Here is a 22,787-nt window from a genome sequence, read left to right as displayed (position 1 = left end):
TATGGTTCAAGGTTCAAAAGGCACCACTCACTGTGTCCCAGCCACTCTACTGCACTCCCCACCAGAAATCCACTCCATTCCCAGCTGCACACATTTCCTATACCCCTCACTTGTACCGCTGCCTGAGATATAGCCATCTGCCTCAGTGTGAAGAATAAACAGAAAATAAGTCCAGTATTTTGTATATTTCTCTTAACTGGCTTTGGTCACACCATCAGTTCACGGACCAGGTCTGAAGAATCACATCACCTTTGGAAACAAACAGCATTAGCAGGATTGGCATGAAGGGGGACCACTGAAACCAGCAGGGCTGCAGGGTTGGCCGTGAGAAACCGTTAACTAATGAAGCCGTGGTGCTAAGTCAGCGCCTCAGGGCCTGCAGCTCAGACTCACATGCTAGGAAGGCTAAAGTTTGGACATTAAGAGCTCGAGGCCACCTCGTCACACTGGTGTAGAGAGCAAAGTTTCTCCTGACAGGCTCAACGTAATTTAATATGCTTTCAAGTAGATTAGAGTGTCTTGAAGTTTGCAGTTCAAAGAAAACGAGCAAACTGACATCTTACTCATTTGATTAAACATGCTAATGTTGCTAAGGAAACTGTAGAAACTGGTTTTCAAGACACCTTGCAATTCAGCAGTTTTCCCAATTCCTAGCTTTAGACTAGTTTGTTAGACTCATTTGGGGAATGATCTACATAGCACATTTTGTATTTTATTATTTAGAGGAAATGAACTTCCAGAAATATTCTTAACATTCTTGTAAAATTCGAGTAAAAACTATCTTTAAGATTCTCCTAATATATAACCTTATACTAAAATTGTCTTTACAGTATTTGTGAAAGCTTATTTTTAAAATTAATTTAGATTTGAGTATCTAAATACTATAAGGAAATTCTCAGTATATATAACATCATTACCTAAAACCTGAAAACTTTATTTAAATGTATTCCAGTTCATGTTTCCTCATGTACTTGTTCCTCTAAAGAACATTAACTAGAATTTATAAAGTAATATGAACACATGTCATTAACTTTTTTACACATTTTTACAGTTATAAGAAGGAATATGACTTCTGTTATAGATAGAAGTAAAATTATATATTAAAGTAAAATTATATATTAAAGTATTGGTAGAAAACGCCTACTTTAAAAACTGGACATCTCAGCAAAACATTGTTTTTATCTAAATTGCTTCCTGATTTTAAATGATTTTTCCAATATCTACATAAAAATTTACATTTATTTGTTATAGAAGTAGCTTCTAAAAAGCAAATGTAGTTAATGTCCTGAAGACTTGGGAAGTCACACATTTTAAAAGGTTATATACAACAAAACATACATGTAACAAGTAAAACATTTAATGAATTAGTACAACCCCACCAACACAACGTTTGTGGCTATATTTAAAAATATTTATTTAAAATATGTCAGTCTCCTTCCAAAAGATGGAAGACATACGAAGTCTTTATGAGGTATATGGTAACGACAACAATCCTCAATGCAAAGGATCGTTAGTTGCCTAAAACTGAACTTTGGCAAAGATATGAATTTTAACAGAATAATACAGCCATTAAAGAAATCCTTAAGTTTATACCATTTCTACAGAATCATGGTCTGTCCCCAATCACTCTTCCCTTTCAAAGGGTGAGTTATAACCCTGTCCCAGATTACTCAGAATTTTAAATATGTGGCCTGCTGATTAACATTTATTTTCTCAAACCTCAGTACTACAGCTATACAAATTACACTTTTAAAATATTTGAAACAAATACTGAATTTATTGGTTGGCTATAAGTAGGAAAATACATCGGTAAAGAAAAGAGACCCTGTATATAAATATAATACTAGCTAGTTACAATTTGACCAAGAAGGTTCCACTGAAAAGAACAGTAAAAGCCCTTGTTACCTCTGGTCCATAGGTACATATTCAGTTTCCCATTACCCTTATCAAAGAGCTGCCTAGGCAAACATTCTTTGAGCTTAGTGCAGATAATGTGCTGGGTTCTGTTACATGAATGGTAAATAAACCAAAGTTAGCCCAGTGCATCACACAATAGAATGTACTGTGAATAAAACCTAGATTCTCTATTTCAGATACGACTTCAACACACCAGTTATTCAAACATATGTAACCAAAGAGCAGAGCAGTGAACATCCTGAAAACCTGTTCTGAGTGGGAGAGGAGCGCTTGTTGAGTGTTCTTTGATGACCCGCAGCGTCTGCTCTGCGCACGCAGGCTGGTTCACTAAAGAACAAGCGGCTGCCATTCTCTTGCCCAGATTGGCTTTGTTCTTCTGTCATGACCCCAAAACCTTAGAAATCACCACGGAAACAAATCCTACGACGTCAAATAGTAAAAAGTGGAACACTAAAACTGGGATTTATTATTGAAAACCTGCATATTGGAAGAGCTTTGAAATTTTAATTTCAACATTTAGAAGTGCATTCCACCCTATTAATAATGTCCTTAGATTTCAAAGTGCTAACTCAAATAAGCTTTCCTGGCTGTCATTAAATCAGGTAAAAATAAAAACACATTTCTTGGGAGATGTTCCTTGACTATCTTCTAGGGTGATTAAAGTTGTAATCAACATTTCATATCTACAACTTTAGTTTAAATTATGCCATAAATTAATTTTAATGAACATAATTTAAATTCTCAAAGCATAAATAATTACCACTAATATGGTTAACTGTACTTCAGGAGATTTACAACAAGGAATTGAATGCCTCCAACTTTCTGATCATTAAAACAGAAAACATAGTCCAAGTTTTCTGTAAAACATTCATAACATGAATTTATCCAGCAAGAACAATGAAATTACATTATGGCAACACCACATTAAATGTATTTGTTACAGAATTTCTGGAAAAAAAATCTATACTGTGAAAACATACTAGTTTTTATTGCATTTTAGAGAGTATAGACTAAAAATTACTCAGGACACAGAAATATTTAAAACACAAAACCTTGCTTAACAGAAGTATCACAGTCTATTTTGGTGTGACTGTTGATTCCCTACAGATTCAAAATATTTCTTTTTCTTTTGAAGGTTATAGTTGTAAATCTACACTCTTGGATCAATTCATCACTATCTCAATAAGGTGGAGAAGCTGTTCAAACTGACCCCACAGAATGCAGTATGCCTAGAAGAGGCAAGGACAAATATTTTCAAGACATAACAGGCCACTGAATCAACAATGTTAATACTATCCTGCCCCCCCCAATTCAAATATATTATAACAATAACAAATACAGATGAAGACATTTTCTGTAAAGCTCAAACCTTTAGCTTCTAACAAGTGCACTCTAGTTCCAGCATCTATGAAAAGAATACATCCTCCATTAACAAATACAAAATGAGTAAGTGCCGCTCCCCTCCCCCTTCCATAAAGCTCTCTGGACCTGTTATTACATAATGCAGGTCAGAGGAAAAGAAGTTTCCTTTGTTTTATCAGTCCAACCAGCTCCAGATCGCCTTCTCTGGAAATTGTCATGATGCACATTACCAACACAGTGTTTAGGAAAAATGAGTAAACACACCTTTATTCACACTTTACAAAAAAATAAAACAAAACCCCCATAAAAAGTTATGCATTGGTTCTACATCAATAATACCAACTTTTCAATGTTGATTATAAACTGAATGTGTTTGGTGTCAGCACAACTTAAAAAAAAAAAAAAATCCATCACAACAAAATCTTTAAAAAACCTCAAAGAAGAAACTAGGTCCCAGACAAAAATTCAAGATCAACCAACAGCTTTTGGAGAATTTTTTTAAAAGAAAAAAATTTATTTAAGCAGTGTGTAAATTTTATTTTCTCTTAAAAACAGAATAAACACATTTATGTGTTGAACATTTTTTCATAAAATTTTAAGCCATCATCCAAAATGACTCATTCTCTGTGTAAAAATTACCACTGAACAATTTTTCACCCTACTCCTCACATGGTGTTCTTTTCCTCCCTTGCCTGCAGCTGAAACAAAAGCAGTTGGACCAAGTTCCCTCTGAATTAATTTTAGTTTTGAGATGATAATAAATGAATGAGACCAGAATACATATGAGTTAACTTTGCAAAGTTAAAGCTGGCTTTAATCTCTTATCTACTAACGGCACTATGGGCAAATACACAGGGTACAATATAACTTTTATCTTGGTTGACATATTAAAATAGCTTAGTCACTTCAAAAATGATCTGAAGAATTGTCTTAAGGACCAGTTTTGAAAATACATCTCATTTATACTGTTTCATAAATGGAAAATTACTTAAAAAAAAAAGGAATGATTTTTTAAAAGAAAAACATGGAGACTAAGGAATACATGGAAAACAAAAAGACTTCACATGATAGTATCCTGGGTGACAGCACTGTGCAATGACACCAAGAAGGAGTGCTTGGGTCTGGTGAGCGAAGACCCAGGGATTCACCCTATGTCCAAAATGTGATATTCAATGCTTTACAATGGGAAAAAGTCACAGCTCATACAAAAGCATGTCCATAAAACCCTCACAAATGTTCAACAGTATTTAAAACTATAAAAGAAGATGCACAGATTTTCTCTGCATGCACGGGCAGTGTTTGGTGAGAACAACTGAGGCAGGCACAGTGGAGATAGACAGGAGGCGTCTCAAAAAGGAGTTAAAAAGCTGTACCTAAGCAGCTGTAATTTTTTAACTTAAAAAAAGTTAAAGATTTAAAAATATCAGAATGTACATATATCATTACATTCAGTCCATAAATGCCTACAGATCACCACTGCTCAGCTTATCTGTCCTGGTAGATAGATAGTTTTTGTAAAAACCCAGAATTCATGAAAAAATGTCCTAAGCATTAAATAGGTTTAAAGAGTAAGGTTCTCCATTTAATAACAAAGTAGCACAAAATAGCCAAGAAAACCCTAACAGCGCAACTCCTCTGCAGAGAAAGTCTGTTGCAGCTTCTTTTACAAGCTGGCCTTTATAACACATGAAACTGGTGTAAAAAACACACACAAAAACAAAAATTCAGCCTTAATTTACAATACAATCATTTCCAAATCTGATTTTTTTTTTAGTACAAAATTTCATAAATCAGGTCTTCTGTGGATCATATACAATCATAAAGGCTAAATTCAAATTCTGTATTTTACAAATATGTCTGAAAAAGAAGGGAGTCAAGTATGGAAGAATATCCTCTGGATGTTATTACTGGCCTCAAAAAAGTAGTACTACTGATTTCTGTGCAAAGAGAATATGCTGTTCAAACATTTTCCTATTTCAAGGCATGAAAGTATTATATTGGATAGAAGAAACAGGAAAATTACTGGTAACAAATTAAAAGATAGGTGCAAACACACCAATCCCTGTCCAACAGTGTATAAAGCATATTGGGCTCAGAATTTGTCTGTTGCTAGCACCTGGCTTTCACACTATATCCTTATCAAATAATCAGATTGAAAACTCAAATCATCATTAAGAAAAAAAATCCCTAATGGCCATATCTCACTCCCCGATATTCAGATTTTCTTATAAGTTTACAAGTGAAGTTGAGGTCGTCTTCTGAAGGTACTCGACTACCTCCTGCCAGGAAGGTGAATGCCGTTAACTTGGGGCAGGAAAGGCAGTAAGAGCTCCAGTTGTGCAAAAAGTGAGAAGTGGTCGGAGGGGATGAGTGGGTGTGGGCAGCCGCTGATATTATTCTCAACTAGCCAATGGTGGTCCAGAGGTCCCAGAATGCCTAATGTGTTCAGCTGAGGCTTAGAGTAGAAGATGTAGTCAATTATACCCTGAAAAATCAAAAGGAAATAAAAAAAATAAGATAACACTGAAATACTGAAAGATCTCAAGACATACCCTTTCAGGCATGTTTCGTAAAAACTTCATTAGCATGTGGGAAGAGGCAGTACCACCTGAGCCAAATGGTCCCCTAAATGTCAAACCTTGCAGAATGAAGACTTTAGCATGGCAACCATTCATTTTCCTACCTGGATCCTTTCAAAATTTTTAATAAGACATAAAGCATCTTTCGTGATATGGCTTCTGCTTCTCTTTCCTCACTACCCCTTCGCCAGACTAGCTCTTTTTTTTGAGGGGGGGGGGGGGATAAACATTCTTTGCATGTGCCCGTCTCTTCCCAGCCCCACAGCTTTCACACAGGCTGCACTCCCTGCCCGAACACTTCCTTCTACTTGTCATCTGGTTAATCCTTCTCAGCCTTCAAGTGTGGACCTCAGTCACTTTCCACAGATCTTCACAGCTCACTGGTGCCTCCCACCACCTCCGCTCTCTTCCCCTGCTGACGTGCGCCCTACTACATAGCTACTCGTGTGGCTGCGACCAGGCTGTCCCGCCCTGCACGTGCTGCAGCACCAGGCACACAGCTCAGCACCTCTTGGCTTTGCACTTGCTCCTCTACACGTTCTTGGCCAAAAATATTTAAATATATTCAAAGGTCTCCTTCCTATCTCTACATCACTAGCACGAACAAAGAAAAAAAACCCCTAATCTCGCCCACCTTTGAGTTATTACCCGCACTTCTTCAATCAAGCTTCTGAAATAAGAATCTCCAAGTTAGCTTTTACTGCCTCACCACTCTGGGAAGCACCCCTCACCAGCATCTTTCTGAAGCTCACCCACCACTACCCTTTCCTAGAAAGGCCTGATTTCCTTGGCAGGGAAGCTCCCAGAGTCCTCGTTTCCCCCTCTATGGTTTTTGTCATTTACGTGTCAGTTTTCCTAGAGTCCACTCTAATCTCTCTTCAACTGGACACACTCATCTGTTACCAGGACTAAATAATAATTACCTACAGTAACTGGGGATCCCCCAAAGTCAAATAAAAAACTACCATGGTTTTCAACAGTTTCTTTTGAAGAGTCTAAAGAGCCCTCCCCACCAAAATTAGGAAGCAGTTAACACTAGTATTTGCACTCTAATAATCTAACCTGAACGATTCATGTTCCATCAGGTTAGAAGTGGAAAACTAGGATACAAGAAAGCAGAAACGCAAAAGGAAGCTAAAAAGGACAGCTGAACACAAACCCTAAATAACCGCTGATACCAAAAATAAAGAGACTCACTAAGGAAAGTCTCCACACTGTAAGCTGTCAACTATCAGGCATATATATATATTTTAGCAACTTAAAAATGGCCAACAATAAACCACATTTTAGCACTCAAGAGCAGGTTTCAGTTTGTTTAACATGAGGTGGAACACCTCACCCCAACTGACACCAAATTAGATACAGTAAGTCCTTACTTAATGACTAGATAGTTCTGCAACTTTAAGCGAAACAACAGAGAGTGAAATTAATTTTCCAGAGGCTAGTTGATATATACAAGAGTTACGTTCCCATGGCATCTCATCAACATTATAATGAAATGATGTTGAAAAAAATGACATTGAAAAGAATCTGTAGGGGGAGAAACCAAGATGGCGGCATAGGTAAACACCGGAGTTTGCTGCCTCGAACAACCACTTCAAAAATACAACTAAAAGACGGAACAGACATCACCCAGAACCACAGGAAGGCTGGCTGAGTGGAAATTCCACAACTAGAAGGAAAGAGAAAAGCATACCAAGACTCAGAGGAGGCGCAGCGCGGAAGTGAAATACTAAGGTGTGGAGGTGCGCGCGGAGCGGGCTGACGGCTGAGGGCGCGGTTATCTGTTTCAATCGGGAGGGAGTCTCAGGCTCTGAGCTCCAGTTCCAGGTTAGTCTCTAGGGACCCAGACTCAAACGGGGGAAGCGGGACTGTCTGACATCAGTCGGAACCCGAGGGCAGCTTTCTCTCCGAGGTTTGCAGCGGTTGCTGGGACACTGAGAGGCAGAGCCTCTGGGGACGGGACTGAGAGCAGCCATAACTGCTCCCTCTACCTGCCCGCCCTGTTGATCCCTTGGGACCCACCCCGCCCAAGCCCTGAACAGAGGCATTTGCCAGATAGCCTCAGGCAAAGGCTAGATTAGCACCTCCCTAGAGGACAGAAGTTCTCCCACTGCAGACACAGCTGATTCTCACAGCCAGTTGGCCTGGAGGTCAAATCCCTCCCAGTGATACCTACAACAATCAAGGCTTAGCTACAACAAGACTGTGCACAAAGACCACAAGGGGGTGCACCAAGAGTGTCTACCTCAGGTAACTGGGACACTTAGCACAGAAAGCCACTCTATCGACACAGCGAAGCATAAAATATGCCGAGACAAAGAAACAGGACACAAATGACAGAACTGGAGGAAAGCAGGCTGCTGGATATAGAATTCAAAACCACACTTTTGAGGTCTCTCAAGAGTCTTCTAGAGACTGCCGATAAACTTAATGAGATGTACAAGAAATCTAATGAGACCCTCGAGGTTGTGATAAAGGACCAATTAGAAATTAAGCATACACTGACTGAAATAAAGAATATTATACAGAATCCCTACAGCAGACCAGAGGAGCACAAGAATCAAGTCAAAGATTTGAAATGCGAAGAAGCAAAAAACACCCAACTGGAGAAGCAAAATGAAAAAAGAATCCGAAAATACGAAGATAGTGTAAGGAGTCTCTGGGACAGCTTCAAGCGAACCAACATCAGAATTATAGGGGTGCCAGAAGAAGAGAGAGAGCAAGATATTGACAACCTATTTGAAGAAATAATGACAGAAAACTTCCCCTACCTGGTCAAAGAAATAGACTTACAACTCCAGGAAGCGCAGAGAACCCCAAACAAAAGGAATCCAAAGAGGACCACACCAAGACACATCATAATTAAAATGCCAAGAGCAAAGACAAAGAGAGAATCTTAAAAGCAGCAAGAGAAAGAAACTCAGTTACCTACAAGGAATACCCATACGACTGTCAGCTGATTTCTCAAGAGAAACTCTGCAGGCCAGAAGGGAGTGGCAAGAAATATTCAAAGTGATGAATGCCAAGAACCTACAACCAAGATTACTTTATCCAGCAAAGCTATCATTCAGAATTGAAGGTCAGATAAAGAGCTTCACAGATAAAGAAAAGCTAAAGGAGTTCATCACCACCAAACCAGTATTATATGAAATGCTGAAAGGTATCCTTTAAGAAGAGGAAGAAGAAAAAAAAGGTAAAGATACAAATTATGAACAACAAATACGCATCTATCAACAAGTGAATCTAAGAATCAAGTGAATAAATAATCTGATGAACAGAATGAACTGGTGATTATAATAGAATCAGGGACATAGAAAGGGAATGGACTGACTATTCTTGGGAGGGAAAGGGGTGTGGGAGATGCGGGAAGAGACTGGACAAAAATCGTGCACCTTTGGATGAGGACAGTGGGTGGGGAGTGAGGGCGGAGGGTGGGGTGGGAACTGGGAGGAGGTGAGTTATGGGGGGAAAAAAGAGGAACAAATGTAATAATCTGAACAATAAAGATTTAATAATAATAATAATAAAAAATGACGTGACATTATCTGAGGGCCTGTGGTATGGCAAATCCAGCTTTGCATTGTCTATAAGAAACATAATTGGCCCCAAAGGATGAGACAGTTAACTCAGGATTTACTATTATTATTTCATCTGATTTCTTACACTGGAAATAATTCTAAGTTATCTAGAATATTTCTGTAAACCAACTCAACATGGCCTAAACTGAACAAATATTCACATTTTAAAGACTTGACAAAGTAATAAGACTCTCCTTTAAAAATAAAGTTTTTACAAGTTTACTAATTTCAAAACTCACCTTGAAATCAAACGTGTAATTGGTGTAAGGCATCAGGCCACTCTCATAGGCACTCTTTAACTTGAAACCATGAGTGATCCTTCCATTGGTTGTCCCATTTTTGCCATTACAGCTAAAGTTCGTAAGACTTTCGTTATATCTCAGTTCCTTAAAGTCTTTATGATTTGTTTCTACTCCACCAGTGCTCAAATATTCTACAACACCTAGAATGAAAATAAATGGACTTTTTACAAGGTCAAGTATAACTTATGCTATATAAAACATAATTAAAAAGATAATTCAATTGTAAGTAGTTTTATATTATACTTTCTAAAATCTTCCCACTTTTTAAAATGGGTATTGAATCCCTGGCAATGAGACACCTGATTGGTGACGATGCTCTTATATCAATCAGGGGCAAAGGACATGTATAGTCCTTAGTTCATCCTAGCTTGATGCCTATGTCAGTGGCCAGAGCTGTTTCATGTCTGAGGCACATAAAATAAAATGGGTTTTTACATTTGCCAGAACTTGTCTAAATCCATTTGTACATGCCCAGACGGCATGGCTCAGTGCTTGAGCGTCAACCTATGAACCAGGAGATCACGGTTCAATTCTTAGCGCACATGCCTGGGTTGTGGGCTAGGTCCCCAGTGTGGGGCCTGAAGGAGGCAGCTGATGGATGATTCTCTTTCATTGATGTTTCTATCTCTCCCTCTCCCTCCCTCTCTGAAATGAATAAAAATATTTTTAAATCATTTGTACATGGTTTTAATCATAATATACTGAATATTTTATTCTTCGCTTTACTGTTTCACATGAACTATGTGTAGTCTCAACTACCTTTAAAAATATATCTTTATTTATTTCAGAGAGGAAGGGAGAGGGAAAGAAACATCAATGACGGGAGAGAATCACTGATCTGTTGCCTCCTGCCCGCCCCATAATGGGGATCAATTCCACAACCCAGGCATATGTCTTAACCGGGAATTGAACCATGACCTCCTGGTTCATAGGTCGACACTCAACCACGGAGCTACACTGAATTACCTTTTTCATTATTTTTATTTATTTTTAAAATATATTTTTATTAATCTCACAGAGAAAGGGAGAGGAATAGAGAGAAAGAAAGATCAATGATGAGAGGGAATCACTGATTGGCTGCCTCTTGCATTTTGGACCAAGCCCACAACCCAGGCATGTGCCCTTGACTGGAATTGAACCTGGGGCCCTTTGGTCTGCAGGCCGACACTCTATCCACTGAGCCAAACTGGCTAGGGCTACCTTTTTTAAATGGTTATACAATACAACAGGCAGAGCTGGAGCATAACTTTTATTAAAACTAGTTTCCTTTCCTTTTTTATTTTTTTATTATATATTTTTTATTGATTTTTTACAGAGAGGAAGGGAGAGAGATAGAGAGTTAGAAACATCGATGAGAGAGAAACATCGATCAGCTGCCTCCTGCACATCTCCCACTGGGGATGTGCCTGCAACCCAGGTACATGCCTGGGAATCGAACCTAGGACCCTTCAGTCCCCAGGCCGATGCTCTATCCACTGAGCCAAACCGGTTTCGGCTCCTTTCCTTTTTTAAAAACTCAGCCTGTTTCTACTTTTTAAAAAGAATTAACACCATAATCAACATCTTAGTATGTAGATTTCTACTTAGGCTAAATTATTTACTTGGTATAAAATACCAAGACTAGGATTCATCGTCCTATTATATACTAGAGGCCTGTTGCACGAAAAGATTCGTGCAATAGGCCTTCCCTTCCCCTGGCTGCCGGCACCGGTTTTCCGCCGGCACCGGTTTTCCTCCGGCACCCGGCAGCGAAGGCGCCTCCAAGCCTCTTGCAGCTCCGGCGGCCAGAGGCGCCTTCAGTCTTCACTCCGCCACTTCGCGCCTTCGTATGAAAATTAACCGCATCTTTGTTGGTTAATTTGCATATCTCACTGATTAGCCGATGGGAGGAGTAGCAAAGGTACGGTCAATTTCAATCTTTGTCTATTATTAGATAGGATAGTGGCAACTATGAAAGAGAATACCACCAGTTAGTTACAAAGCAAGTTCACCATCCCTGAACACTATTTCCCCAATTTCCTAAGCACAAGATGAGCTCAACAAACATTTATTTTAGTTTCCATTTAATTAGCAAGGTTGGCCCAGCCAGAGTGGCTCAGTGGTTGAGCATCTATCTACCTATGAACCAAGAGGTCATGGTTGGGTTCCAGGTTAGGGCAAATGCCCAGGTTATAGGCTCAATTCCCAGTATGGGGCATCCAAGAGGCAGCTAATCAATGATTCTCATCACTGATATCTCTCTCTCTCTCTCTCTCTCTCTCTCTCTCTCTCTCTCTCCCTCCCTCCCTCCCTCCCTCCCTCCCATTTCCTCTTTTAAAAAGAAATAGGGTAGTATTCATGTTGCCTTATTTATTTATTTATTAAATATCTTTTTATTGATTTCAGAGAGGAAGGGAGAGGGAAACATCAATGATGAGAATCATTGATCAGCTGCCTCTTGGATGCTCACAACCTGGGCATGTGCCCTTGACAGGAATCAAACCTGGGACCCTTCACTCTGTAGCTGACGCTCTACCCACTGAGATAAACTGGCTAGGGATAAATAATATATTTTAAAAAATTTAGCAAGGTTGGAGATTTTCCCTGTGTTTGCTATTAAAATACTGTTGGTTTTTTAAAATTGTTGACACTATTACAGGTGTCCCCGTTTCCCCCCATCTTTGTCTGTCTCCCCTTTTTGCCCACCTCCCATCAGCCTTCATCACATTGCTGTCTGTGTCAATGGGCTAAGCATATATGCTCTTAGGTTAATTTCTTCCAGTCCCCACCCTACCCTCCACTTTGAGATCTGCCAGTCTACTCCATGTACCCATGCCTATGGTCCTATTTTGTTCAACAGCTTATTTTGTTCATTAGATTCCACATATAAGTGAGATCATACGGCATTTGTCTTCCTCTGACTGGCTTATTTCACTTAGCATAATACTCTCCAGTTTCAATCATGCTGTCACAACTGTTATGAGTTTCTTCTTTTTTTTACAGCCACATGGCATTCCATAGTGTAAATGTACCGCAGGGTTGTTTTTTTTTAAAATTAAATCTTTATTGTTCAGATTATTACATTTGTTCCTCTTCCCCCCCCCCCATAACTCCCCTCCTCCCAGTTCCCGCCCCACCCTCCGCCCTCACTCCCCACCGTCCTCATCCATAGGTGCACGATTTTTGTCCAGTCTCTTCCCGCATCTCCCACACCCCTTTCCCCCCCAAGAATAGTCAGTCCATTCCCTTTCTATGTCCCTGATTCTATTATAATCACCAGTTCATTCTGTTCATCAGATTATTTATTCATTTGATTTTGAGATTCACTTGTTGATAGATGTGTATTTGTTGTTTATAATTTGTATCTTTACCTTTTTCTTCTTCTTCCTCTTCTTAAAGGATACCTTTCAGCATTTCATATAATACTGGTTTGGTGGTGATGAACTCCTTTAGCTTTTCCTTATCTGTGAAGCTCTTTATCTGACCTTCAATTCTGAATGATAGCTTTGCTGGGTAAAGTAATCTTGGTTGTAGGTTCTTGGCATTCATCACTTTGACTATTTCTTGCCACTCCCTTCTGGCCTGCAAAGTTTCTGTTGAGAAATCAGCTGACAGTCGTATGGGTATCCCTTGTAGGTAACTGTTTCTTTCTCTTGCTGCTTTTAAGATTCTTTGTCTTTTGCTCTTAGCATTTTAATTATGATGTGTCTTGATGTGGTCCTCTTTGGATTCCTTTTGTTTGGGGTTCTCTGTGCTTCCTGGAGTTGTAAGTCCATTTCTTTCACCAGGTAGGGGAAGTTTTCTGTCATTATTTCTTCAAATAGGTTGTCAATATCTTGCTCTCTCTCTTCTTCTGGCACCCCTATAATTCTGATGTTGGTACGCTTGAAGCTGTCCCAGAGACTCCTTACACTATCTTCGTATTTTCGGATTCTTTTTTCATTTTGCTTCTCCAGTTGGGTGTTTTTTGCTTCTTCGCATTTCAAATCTTTGACTTGATTCTTGTGCTCCTCTGGTCTGCTGTTGGGATTCTGTATAATATTCTTTATTTCAGTCAGTGTATGCTTAATTTCTAATTGGTCCTTTATCACAACCTCGAGGGTCTCATTAGATTTCTTGTACATCTCATTAAGTTTATCGGCAGTCTCTAGAAGACTCTTGAGAGACCTCAAAAGTGTGGTTTTGAATTCTATATCCAGCAGCCTGCTTTCCTCCAGTTCTGTCATTTGTGTCCTGTTTCTTTGTCTCGGCATATTTTATGCTTCGCTGTGTCGATAGAGTGGCTTTCTGTGCTAAGTGTCCCAGTTACCTGAGGTAGACACTCTTGGTGCACCCCCTTGTGGTCTTTGTGCACAGTCTTGTTGTAGCTAAGCCTTGATTGTTGTAGGTATCACTGGGAGGGATTTGACCTCCAGGCCAACTGGCTGTGAGAATCAGCTGTGTCTGCAGTGGGAGAACTTCTGTCCTCTAGGGAGGTGCTAATCTAGCCTTTGCCTGAGGCTATCTGGCAAATGCCTCTGTTCAGGGCTTGGGCGGGGTGGGTCCCAAGGGATCAACAGGGCGGGCAGGTAGAGGGAGCAGTTATGGCTGCTCTCAGTCCCGTCCCCAGAGGCTCTGCCTCTCAGTGTCCCAGCAACCGCTGCAAACCTCGGAGAGAAAGCTGCCCTCGGGTTCCGACTGATGTCAGACAGTCCCGCTTCCCCCGTTTGAGTCTGGGTCCCTAGAGACTAACCTGGAACTGGAGCTCAGAGCCTGAGACTCCCTCCCGATTGAAACAGATAACTGCGCCCTCAGCCGTCAGCTCGCTCCGCGCACCTCCGCACCTTAGTATTTGACTTCAGCACTGCACCTCCTCTGAGTCTCGGTATGCTATTCTCTTTCCTTCTAGTTGTAGAACTTCCACTCAGCCAGCCTTTCTGTGGTTCTGGATGATGTCCATTCTGCCTTTTAGTTGTATTTTTGAAGTGGTTGTTTGAGGCAGCAAACTCTGGCGTTAACCTATGCCGTCATCTTGGTTTTCAACACAGCTTTTTATCCATTCATCCACTGATGGGAACTTGGGTTGTTTCCAGATCTTGGCTATTATAAAGAACACTGCTATAAACATAGGGGTGCATATATTTCAGGTTGGTGTTTTGGGTTTCTTAGGATATATTCCTAGAGGTGGGATGGCTGGGTCAAAAGGCAGCTCCATTTTTAATTTTCTGAGGAACTCCAGACTATTTGTCACAGTGGCTGCACCAGTCTGCATTCCCACGAGCAGTGTACTTGGGTTCCCTTTTCTCCACATGCTCACCAGCACTTGGTGTTTGTTGTTTTCTTGATGGGAGCCATTCTGGCAGGTGTGAGGCAATGCCGCATTGCAGTTTTAATTTCCATCTTTCTGATGATTAGTGACCTTGAACATTTTTTCATATGTCTATTGGCCATTTGTATATCCTTCTTGGAGAAGTGTCTATTTGGGTCCTTTGCCCATTTTTCAATTGGAAAAATATTGTTTTTTAACACTGAAATGGATTTTTAAATCTGTATGATTTGGCAAGTCTCTCTTTGCTCCTAGGATACTTTGTAGCTGAACAGGGTGGTAGGCATTTTAGAGAAATTGCCAAGGGATAATCCTCAACTGCTTCAGTCCTAGTAATCCCCAGATAGCTTGATGAGATAGACTAAATAATTATGAATCTTAGATAGAAGGAGTTGAAATACAAAAAAAGGAAATACATTGGTTCTCGAACTTACTTCATTCCAAAAGGCTGTTCGAGAAGTGATTTGCTCGAAAACGGTATCACTTTTTCCCATTAGAAATAATGTAAATTGAACGAACCTATTCCAGACTCCCAAATGATTCCGTTTTAACCTTTCTTATATAAAGTACATGTCTAATCTATAAACAAAAACTTCTTTTCTTAAATTTATCAAACCACCCACCACTAGCCTTAAAGGAATCACTTTCAGCACTCGTTCAAGGGGTGTCTTTTGATACGTCAGCACAAAGCATCTTTGCTTGTTCATATAGCACTGCCTGCAAAAGGCTGTCAGTGACTGCTTTTGTTTATCCAAATCAACAACAGGATTTCGATCCCTTCAATGGCCTGTGATCATTTCTTCTTTCATACCCTTAGCAACATTAGCACTTTTGATGCCCTCTTTTTATGTTTTAAAGCATTCTCTCCTTTTTGTCATGCTGGAGAGAATGCTTTAACCATTAACCCATTCAGCATGAAAGGGTTGTCAGGTCTAAAACCTGACAATGGAGACATTTTTTCTGTGAACAATTTGGTGGAGATGGGGAGATGTCCAAGAAATGAGGTTTGACTGTAGTTAGATTTGATATTATAAGGGTTACTAGAGGCCCGGTGCATGAAATTTGTGAGCTGGGGGTGGGAGAGTGGGGTCCCTTAGCCTGGCCTGCACCCTCTCGCAGTTTGGGACCCCTTGGGGGATGTCCGCCTAAGCGGTGGGAGCGGGCCTAAGCTGGCAGTTGGACATCTTTAGCACTGCCGCGGAGGCAAGAGAGGCTCCTTACCACTGTGCTCGCCAGCTGTAAGCCTGGCTTGGCTTCTGGCTGAGCAGCACTCCCCCTGTGGGAGCGCACTAACCACCAGGAGACAGCTCCTGCTTTGAGCATCTGCCCCCTGGTGGACAGTCCGCATCACAGCGACCGGTTGTTCTGTTGTTTAGTCTATTTGCATATTAGCCTTTTATTATATAGGATGGTTTATTCACTGTACCATCTATGGAAAAGTTTTCAAGAATATGGCTTTCTGTATTCTTCTACTTTGTGATAAAAATAAAAATCCCTATTCTTTTTTGTTAAAATCACTTGCCTGATCTATGTAAATGAAGAATTTCAATTTCCACCCCAAGTCGATTTTTCTAATCAAGCCTACCAAAATTTGAGATCCTGTAATATATGGTCAAATTTAAACTGCATCATATTACATGTTGGAATTCCAAAGAGGCTGTCTTACAACCCTTTCAGTCTGGATTATATACAGGGGTAGGCAAAAGTAGGCTTACAATTGTGAGTACACAAAACAGAGCTTATTCTGGTATTACTTATTGTATTATTTTCCATACGAACAACTGTAAACCCACTTTTGCCAACAACACCTGTATATCCTGGGGATAATAAAACAAAATGACATGTTCTTTAATGAGTTATTCCAAGTTATTACCTATGTGTTTCTCAAAGATAATTAATGTCCTTCCTCCTGAGGTTTCATAATACTATTTCATTTTCAAAATGGTCCCCCTACTCCAAAAAAATTTTTAAACTTGATTCACAGCTGCCACTACAAACTGAATTTGTTTTCACTAAATATGGAATATCAGAAACAATACGTTACAAAAACATTGAAGTCAAAAAGCATTCTACATAGACGAACATTCTTTTCTTACCAGAGTCTGGCAAAGAATTAAGATCTGCACACAATACCAGTGGAATATTTCCCAGTTCTCCCAATGCGCTCGAGTGGAGGCTTCGTGAGGCTTCATCAATAATGTTCTTCACTTCTGAGAGAAACATCATCGTTTGAACTAACTTCACATCAGAGTACTCAGGGTCCCAATGCATATGAGCATTAGCCACGAGAATAAGTTGTTTTTCTGTCCCAAGATGTGGCTTTCCTGCTGTATTAGCTAAAAAGAAAACAGACAGAACCCCTCTATCAACCAACATATTCTTATAGAGCCTAAAAGCAAAAATATCTCAGAGTCTTAGGAATAAAAAAGGACTCTAAAACTGACCTAATAGCCCTGACCGGTTTGGCTCAGTGGATAGAGCGTCGGCCTGCGGACTGAAAGGTCCCAAGTTCAATTCTGGTCAAGGGCATGTACCTTGGTTGCCGGCACATCCCCAGTAGGAGGCAGCTGATTGATGTTTCTCTCTCATTGATGTTTCTAACTCTCTATCCCTCTCCCTTCCTCTCTCTCTCTCTCTCTCTAAAAAAAAAAAAAAAAAAAAAATATATATATATATATATATATATCAATAAAATATATTTAAAAAAATAAATAAATAAAACTGACCTAATAATCTCTCACATAATGACTTAATCTAGCCTACAACAAACCTGAGAAATAGTCATTTAAACCTCAGGTTGTGTAGTTGTAACTTAGGGCATTCATTACTTGATCAAAAACAGCCCATTTTATTTGGATCAGCTTGGTTTTTAAATAGTTGTGTCTCCTTGAAACTTCTGGTCTTAATTCAGATGTACTAAATCAAGCCTCACAAAATTAAATCTACTCTCTTCCTTAGCTGTATTTATGATGGTCACTAAGTTCCATCTTCCTATCCTTCAGGTTGAATAACCCCAGTTCCAACTGTTCCTATGACAGAAATGTCAGTTCTCAGCATGAATGCCACTCTTATTTAACTTGAAATAAGTGGTTGATTTTTCCAAAACTTGAGACCTTTAAAATAATGATTACAAGTGGGTCAGGAAGAGAAGTTTGCTTACAGAATATCCTTGCTGCCAAGAAATTACAGAAGTGCACGGAGTTCTCTCTGAACAGTTATTTTAACTAATTATTACTTCAACCTTTCTTTTATGTGAAAAATTCTTGGGAGCTTTATGCATTTCAAGGTTTGAAATGCTTTGCTTGGCAATGCTCGCTCACCTTAAGCTTTTTGGTAGAGAAAATGAGATATGATAGTTTAGAAATGATTTAAATTCTTACTGAGTTTCTTCAGGTGTTAAACAAGACTATTATTACATAATGAATTCTTTTTTCCTATTAAATTTTGGAGGTCAATTTTACAGGAAGTGAAGAGATCACTCACATGACTTTTCAATCAATTCCTTTCGAAGTTCTAGTAGTACTGCAACTCCAATGTTATCTTTTGTCATAACTCTGTTCAGCATAGCTTCAGACCCTTCTGAATTTGCCATTGCTAGCTGATTAAATTCAACAGTGTGTTTCTGAACCAAAGTAAATCTAAAACAAAAACAAACACACAAACACACATAAAATTGGGAATATAAGGATATTAGCTTTGTGGGAAATGCTGTTTTTTTCAAACTTCCTTAGATATAATGGCATGTGAATCACATTATGGAAAATCCTCCACATTTAACACCATGCTTCCCACACCCATTTAAAGTTGTTCTCAGTCTGTTACTGATAACATCTTGATTTTAACCTTCACAACTTAGGATAATGTAGTCATCTTCTGTTTAGGTTTTATGTTGGAATATTTCATCTTGTAATTTTTAAATATTGTTTTCCAAATTATGGGTTTAAGAATCCTGCAGGGAATATTAAATGCAAGGTGTTTCAATGAACAATTGGAGTTAAACCCTACTAAACACCTGAAGAAACAGCAGCACTTTCAACATGTCTCCAAAATAGATTATTTCTAATGATTCAAAATAAAACCCTCTAAAGTAAAAAGTACTGTTTTCGTAAGTAATAATAGAATGCCTCATTCTCTCATTTGCCAAATGATTTCCATCCTCTTGGTCCCCACCCTGCAAAGAGAGAACATTTCTTTTTTTAAAAGACGATGACTTACTTCTCTGTCTTGAAGAATATCGCACAGCCATCAACATGCTTTCTTTCTTGTTCTGACATTGTCCGAGCTCTCGATTTAGGGCTAAAGAATCCATTATAGCCACGTCCTTTCAGTTCTACCAGAAAGAAACTGTAGTACTGTTCTGTTTCAACCTCCTGAGAAATGGTCAACAGCAAAGTTATTCATGAGACAAAATCAGTCACATACAGTAACTTTACATACACATATATATGTCGTTTGAGAGCTTAAAATCACGTCAAAAGGCTGATTTGCAGAAAGTGACGCCCAGGGTCATGTATCTTATGAGAGATGGACTGAGAACTTGAAGTTACTGTGCACCCAAGTTTAATGCTCTTTCCACTATGCGCTAATCTATTATCACTGGTGGTAAAACAAAATCATACCTTGACAATACCACAATTTCAGAAACATTGCCACCCAATTAAAAAATAGCGTGCAGGGGCATTACGAAGGGAAAGGTGAGTGTTTAAGCTGTCATAGCAAATGCTTAAAACCCAGCTTAACCCATTTGCTTAATTTGGCAGCACAGTGCTACAGAACAAAGCAGGCAGTGAATTCTTCCAGGATTCACTAAAAACAGAAAAAGCCACTATTTTAAGAATCGCTAAAGGTGTGACTTCAAATGTGGAATGCATTCCCAGGTTGCACCTTGCTTTATCAATGCTGGGGCATTTGTGCAATTTAAACAAATACACTTCTGATGACTTACCTGAAGACTTATGATATCAGCATTGCAGCTCAGGATTTCTTGAATAATGGCCTTTTTCCTGTAATCCCAATTTAGTGCCCAGGACGGACAGTAGCCATACAACTGCCGGGTCGCATATTTATCACAAAGAACATTATAGCACATGACAGAAAACAAGGCTGTAGGAAAGATAACTTTACTTATTCAACACGTGGCAGAAATAAAGCACAGTTATTTTCAATAGTCTTCACTTAAATGCTGTTTGACTTTATTGATTCCATATATTCAATAAAGTCGAATATAAATACAGTCAAATGATGAGGAAGGACATATACATGAACAAACTATGAAATGATGTACTACTTGCCACAGAGGTATGAACAAAAGGTTCCTAAGGTAAGACTAAGATCTTGAGCTCTCAGCCTCTAAGACCAGGGCTCCTCATTTTTGTGCTCCTTCTGTTAATGCAGAATGTGGAAATCTAACAGTTATTTTTCTTAATAGACATGTCTAGTTTTCTTCTATAGAGCAATGATTATTAATCCACAAAGAGGAAAGGGGTATCACAGACCAAATCTTATTACAAGTTCCCAAATTATTTTATTTTTAAAAAATGTTTTTATTGAATTTTGGAGAGAGAGGAAGGGAGAGTGATAGACAGAAACATCGATGAGAGAGAGACATCATCAACTGGCTGCCTCCTGCACACCCCCCACTGGGGATCAAGCCTGCAACCCAGGCATGTGCCCTGACAGGGAATCAAACCAGCAACCTCTTAGTTCATGGGCTGATGCTTCAACCACGGAGCACACTGGCTGAGCCCAAATTATTTTCATTCAATTTAAGTTAAAAGAAAATCAGAGTTCATTAATTCAATTTCACTCTCAAGTAAGTTTTGGCTATCTTTCAATTTTGAATTATCAATTACATTTGGAACATACTAGGGTTTAGAAACTTCCAATATAAAAAGATTTTTGTATATTCATTATAACTGAATTTGATCAATACTTTATCAGAAAGGTTCTTAACAGTAGCACTACTGACGCTGTGAATAAACTCTGCACTGTGGGGGCTGTGCACTGCAGGGTACTTAGTAGCATCTCTGAGATGCCAGGAGCACTTCCCCAGTGTGACAACCAAGAGATGCTTCCAGATAATTGCCAAGTGGACGCTGGGGAATAAAATCACCTCTGGCCGAGGAGCACTGCTGGATAGCATACTTTTTATAGGGTGACAGAGAGGCCAGGTGAGCAAGAATTAAGTCTTTATTATTAACTCCCAGACCAGATTAAGTATAAGCACTCTACTGTTACACTGCCTATAATCTAAAGCACGGCAACAATATTGTTAGGTTTATAAATATCAAATAAAAATAAGCGTTAAAAAATAAGGCTACCAACCAGTTGGTCTTGTTCTGTCTGGTTCTTGTAACATAATCCAAGATCTTGGAGGTGGTTGTTCTGTTGAAACTAGTAGAATATTAAACACAAAATTAAGCAATATTCTTACATGTCTTCCTAAAAAAATGGTTTAAATAAATGACCACTTACTTCTTTTTGCAGTACCTGCCAAATTATCAAGCAAGTAGTTAAGTAGCCTTTTTGTTCCATCTGGTTCCTGATAGAGGTTCAATATATCCAGGGTAAGTGGATTTCCTGGAAATATTTTTAGAATGGATAAAATAAAACCAAGTCAAGTACTAAAATATTTTAAAATGGAAAAACATACCTAAGTTATCAGGTCATCTATAACAATGCATATAGTTACTAGTAACATACCAAACCAGAAAAAAATATTTATTTTTTTTATGTGAAGAGTAGAAATTATTTACACCATCTTCTACAGAGGTATCCAAAACTTATTATTAATGGATGATGCCAATGTAGAAGATACCTCATAGTGCCCTGCCTTATCAATACTTTCATAATGATCTGAAGCAAGTGAAAATGGATTGGGAAAGAGTGTGGAGAAGGACTGGGCAAGGGAAAATAATAGCCAATATAATAACAAGAAATTTCCTAAAAAACGTATGTAGTCTGGTCCCTAGATTTAAAAAAAATTCTACTGAATAAAGTAACAAGATAAGGCAGACAAGACTGTCACTAAAGAAGGGGAAAAAACCCAGGACTGTGAGCCATCCGTAAATTCAACAACTATTTCTTAAGTGACACAAATGAAAACAAAAGCAAGAGTCTCAATCCTCTCAGAGGGACTTCTTATGCACATAGGAGGTTGGTAAACATTAAAACTCTTTAAGATGAAATGCCCTGCTCTTGAGATAGTCGAGTATCCTTCATAACAGCTGAGTTACCCCTGTTATAGAAGTTCCCAAATTATTTTTGACATTAATTAACATATAAGATCTCTTTAATTTTAATATTCCAGGATTCTAAGAATTATAACAGTAAAAATGTGCTCCTATAAGTGTAGAGTATGTCTTTGCAGGAGGACAAGTTACAGCAGTATCATATGTGTACAGTCCTTGATAGCGACCAAAGCTCTGAAATTTTTAGTCACAATCCTCTGAGACAGGTATAGTCATAACCTGAGAGTTGCTGTAACCACTTGTTAAAGAAAGCTTGAGAAAATGAAGTCAACTAAAAACGTCTCAGTACCATGTAAGCAGCTCATTATAACTACACCAAGAATAAGGTTATCTTTTTACTACTTTCTAGTGCAAAATATTTAGAGGCAACTACTACTTATAACTATGTGATTCTCCCTTCTAAGATCTTTCTTAATAAACTAAAAACCACCCCCACACAGCATCTATATGTGACTCTAATAAATGCAGATGAAGCCAAATGGTGTGTTTCCCCCAATGAATGCTTGCTTTTT

At 38.9% G+C, this 22,787-nt stretch overlaps 1 protein-coding gene across 5 annotated transcripts in view; it reads right to left on the bottom strand.

The window, feature by feature from the left end:
- Positions 1-1,755: 1,755 nt before the first annotated feature.
- Positions 1,756-22,787, bottom strand: part of CNOT6 (CCR4-NOT transcription complex subunit 6) — a 68,545-nt gene continuing 47,513 nt past the window's right edge. For 3 of the 5 annotated variants that reach the window (XM_036312538.1, XM_036312537.1, XM_036312540.1), the window contains 8 exons: positions 21,500-21,604; positions 21,350-21,418; positions 19,971-20,128; positions 19,241-19,395; positions 18,509-18,663; positions 17,122-17,361; positions 9,679-9,881; positions 1,756-5,764 (listed from right to left, as the gene is read on the bottom strand). In XM_036312538.1, coding sequence (XP_036168431.1) covers positions 5,552-5,764; positions 9,679-9,881; positions 17,122-17,361; positions 18,509-18,663; positions 19,241-19,395; positions 19,971-20,128; positions 21,350-21,418; positions 21,500-21,604 — 1,298 coding nt within the window. In that variant the 3' untranslated portion in view covers positions 1,756-5,551. The remainder of the gene's footprint in view (positions 5,765-9,678; positions 9,882-17,121; positions 17,362-18,508; positions 18,664-19,240; positions 19,396-19,970; positions 20,129-21,349; positions 21,419-21,499; positions 21,605-22,787) is intronic. The other 2 variants (XM_036312535.1, XM_036312539.1) reach the window with 2 other exon arrangements.

The sequence above is a fragment of the Myotis myotis genome, unplaced genomic scaffold (assembly GCF_014108235.1).
Source record: "Myotis myotis isolate mMyoMyo1 unplaced genomic scaffold, mMyoMyo1.p scaffold_m19_p_6, whole genome shotgun sequence".
NCBI classification, from domain to species: Eukaryota; Metazoa; Chordata; class Mammalia; order Chiroptera; family Vespertilionidae; genus Myotis; species Myotis myotis.
Note: the sequence above shows the minus strand (reverse complement) of the source record. Positions and strands in the feature narration are given on the sequence as shown.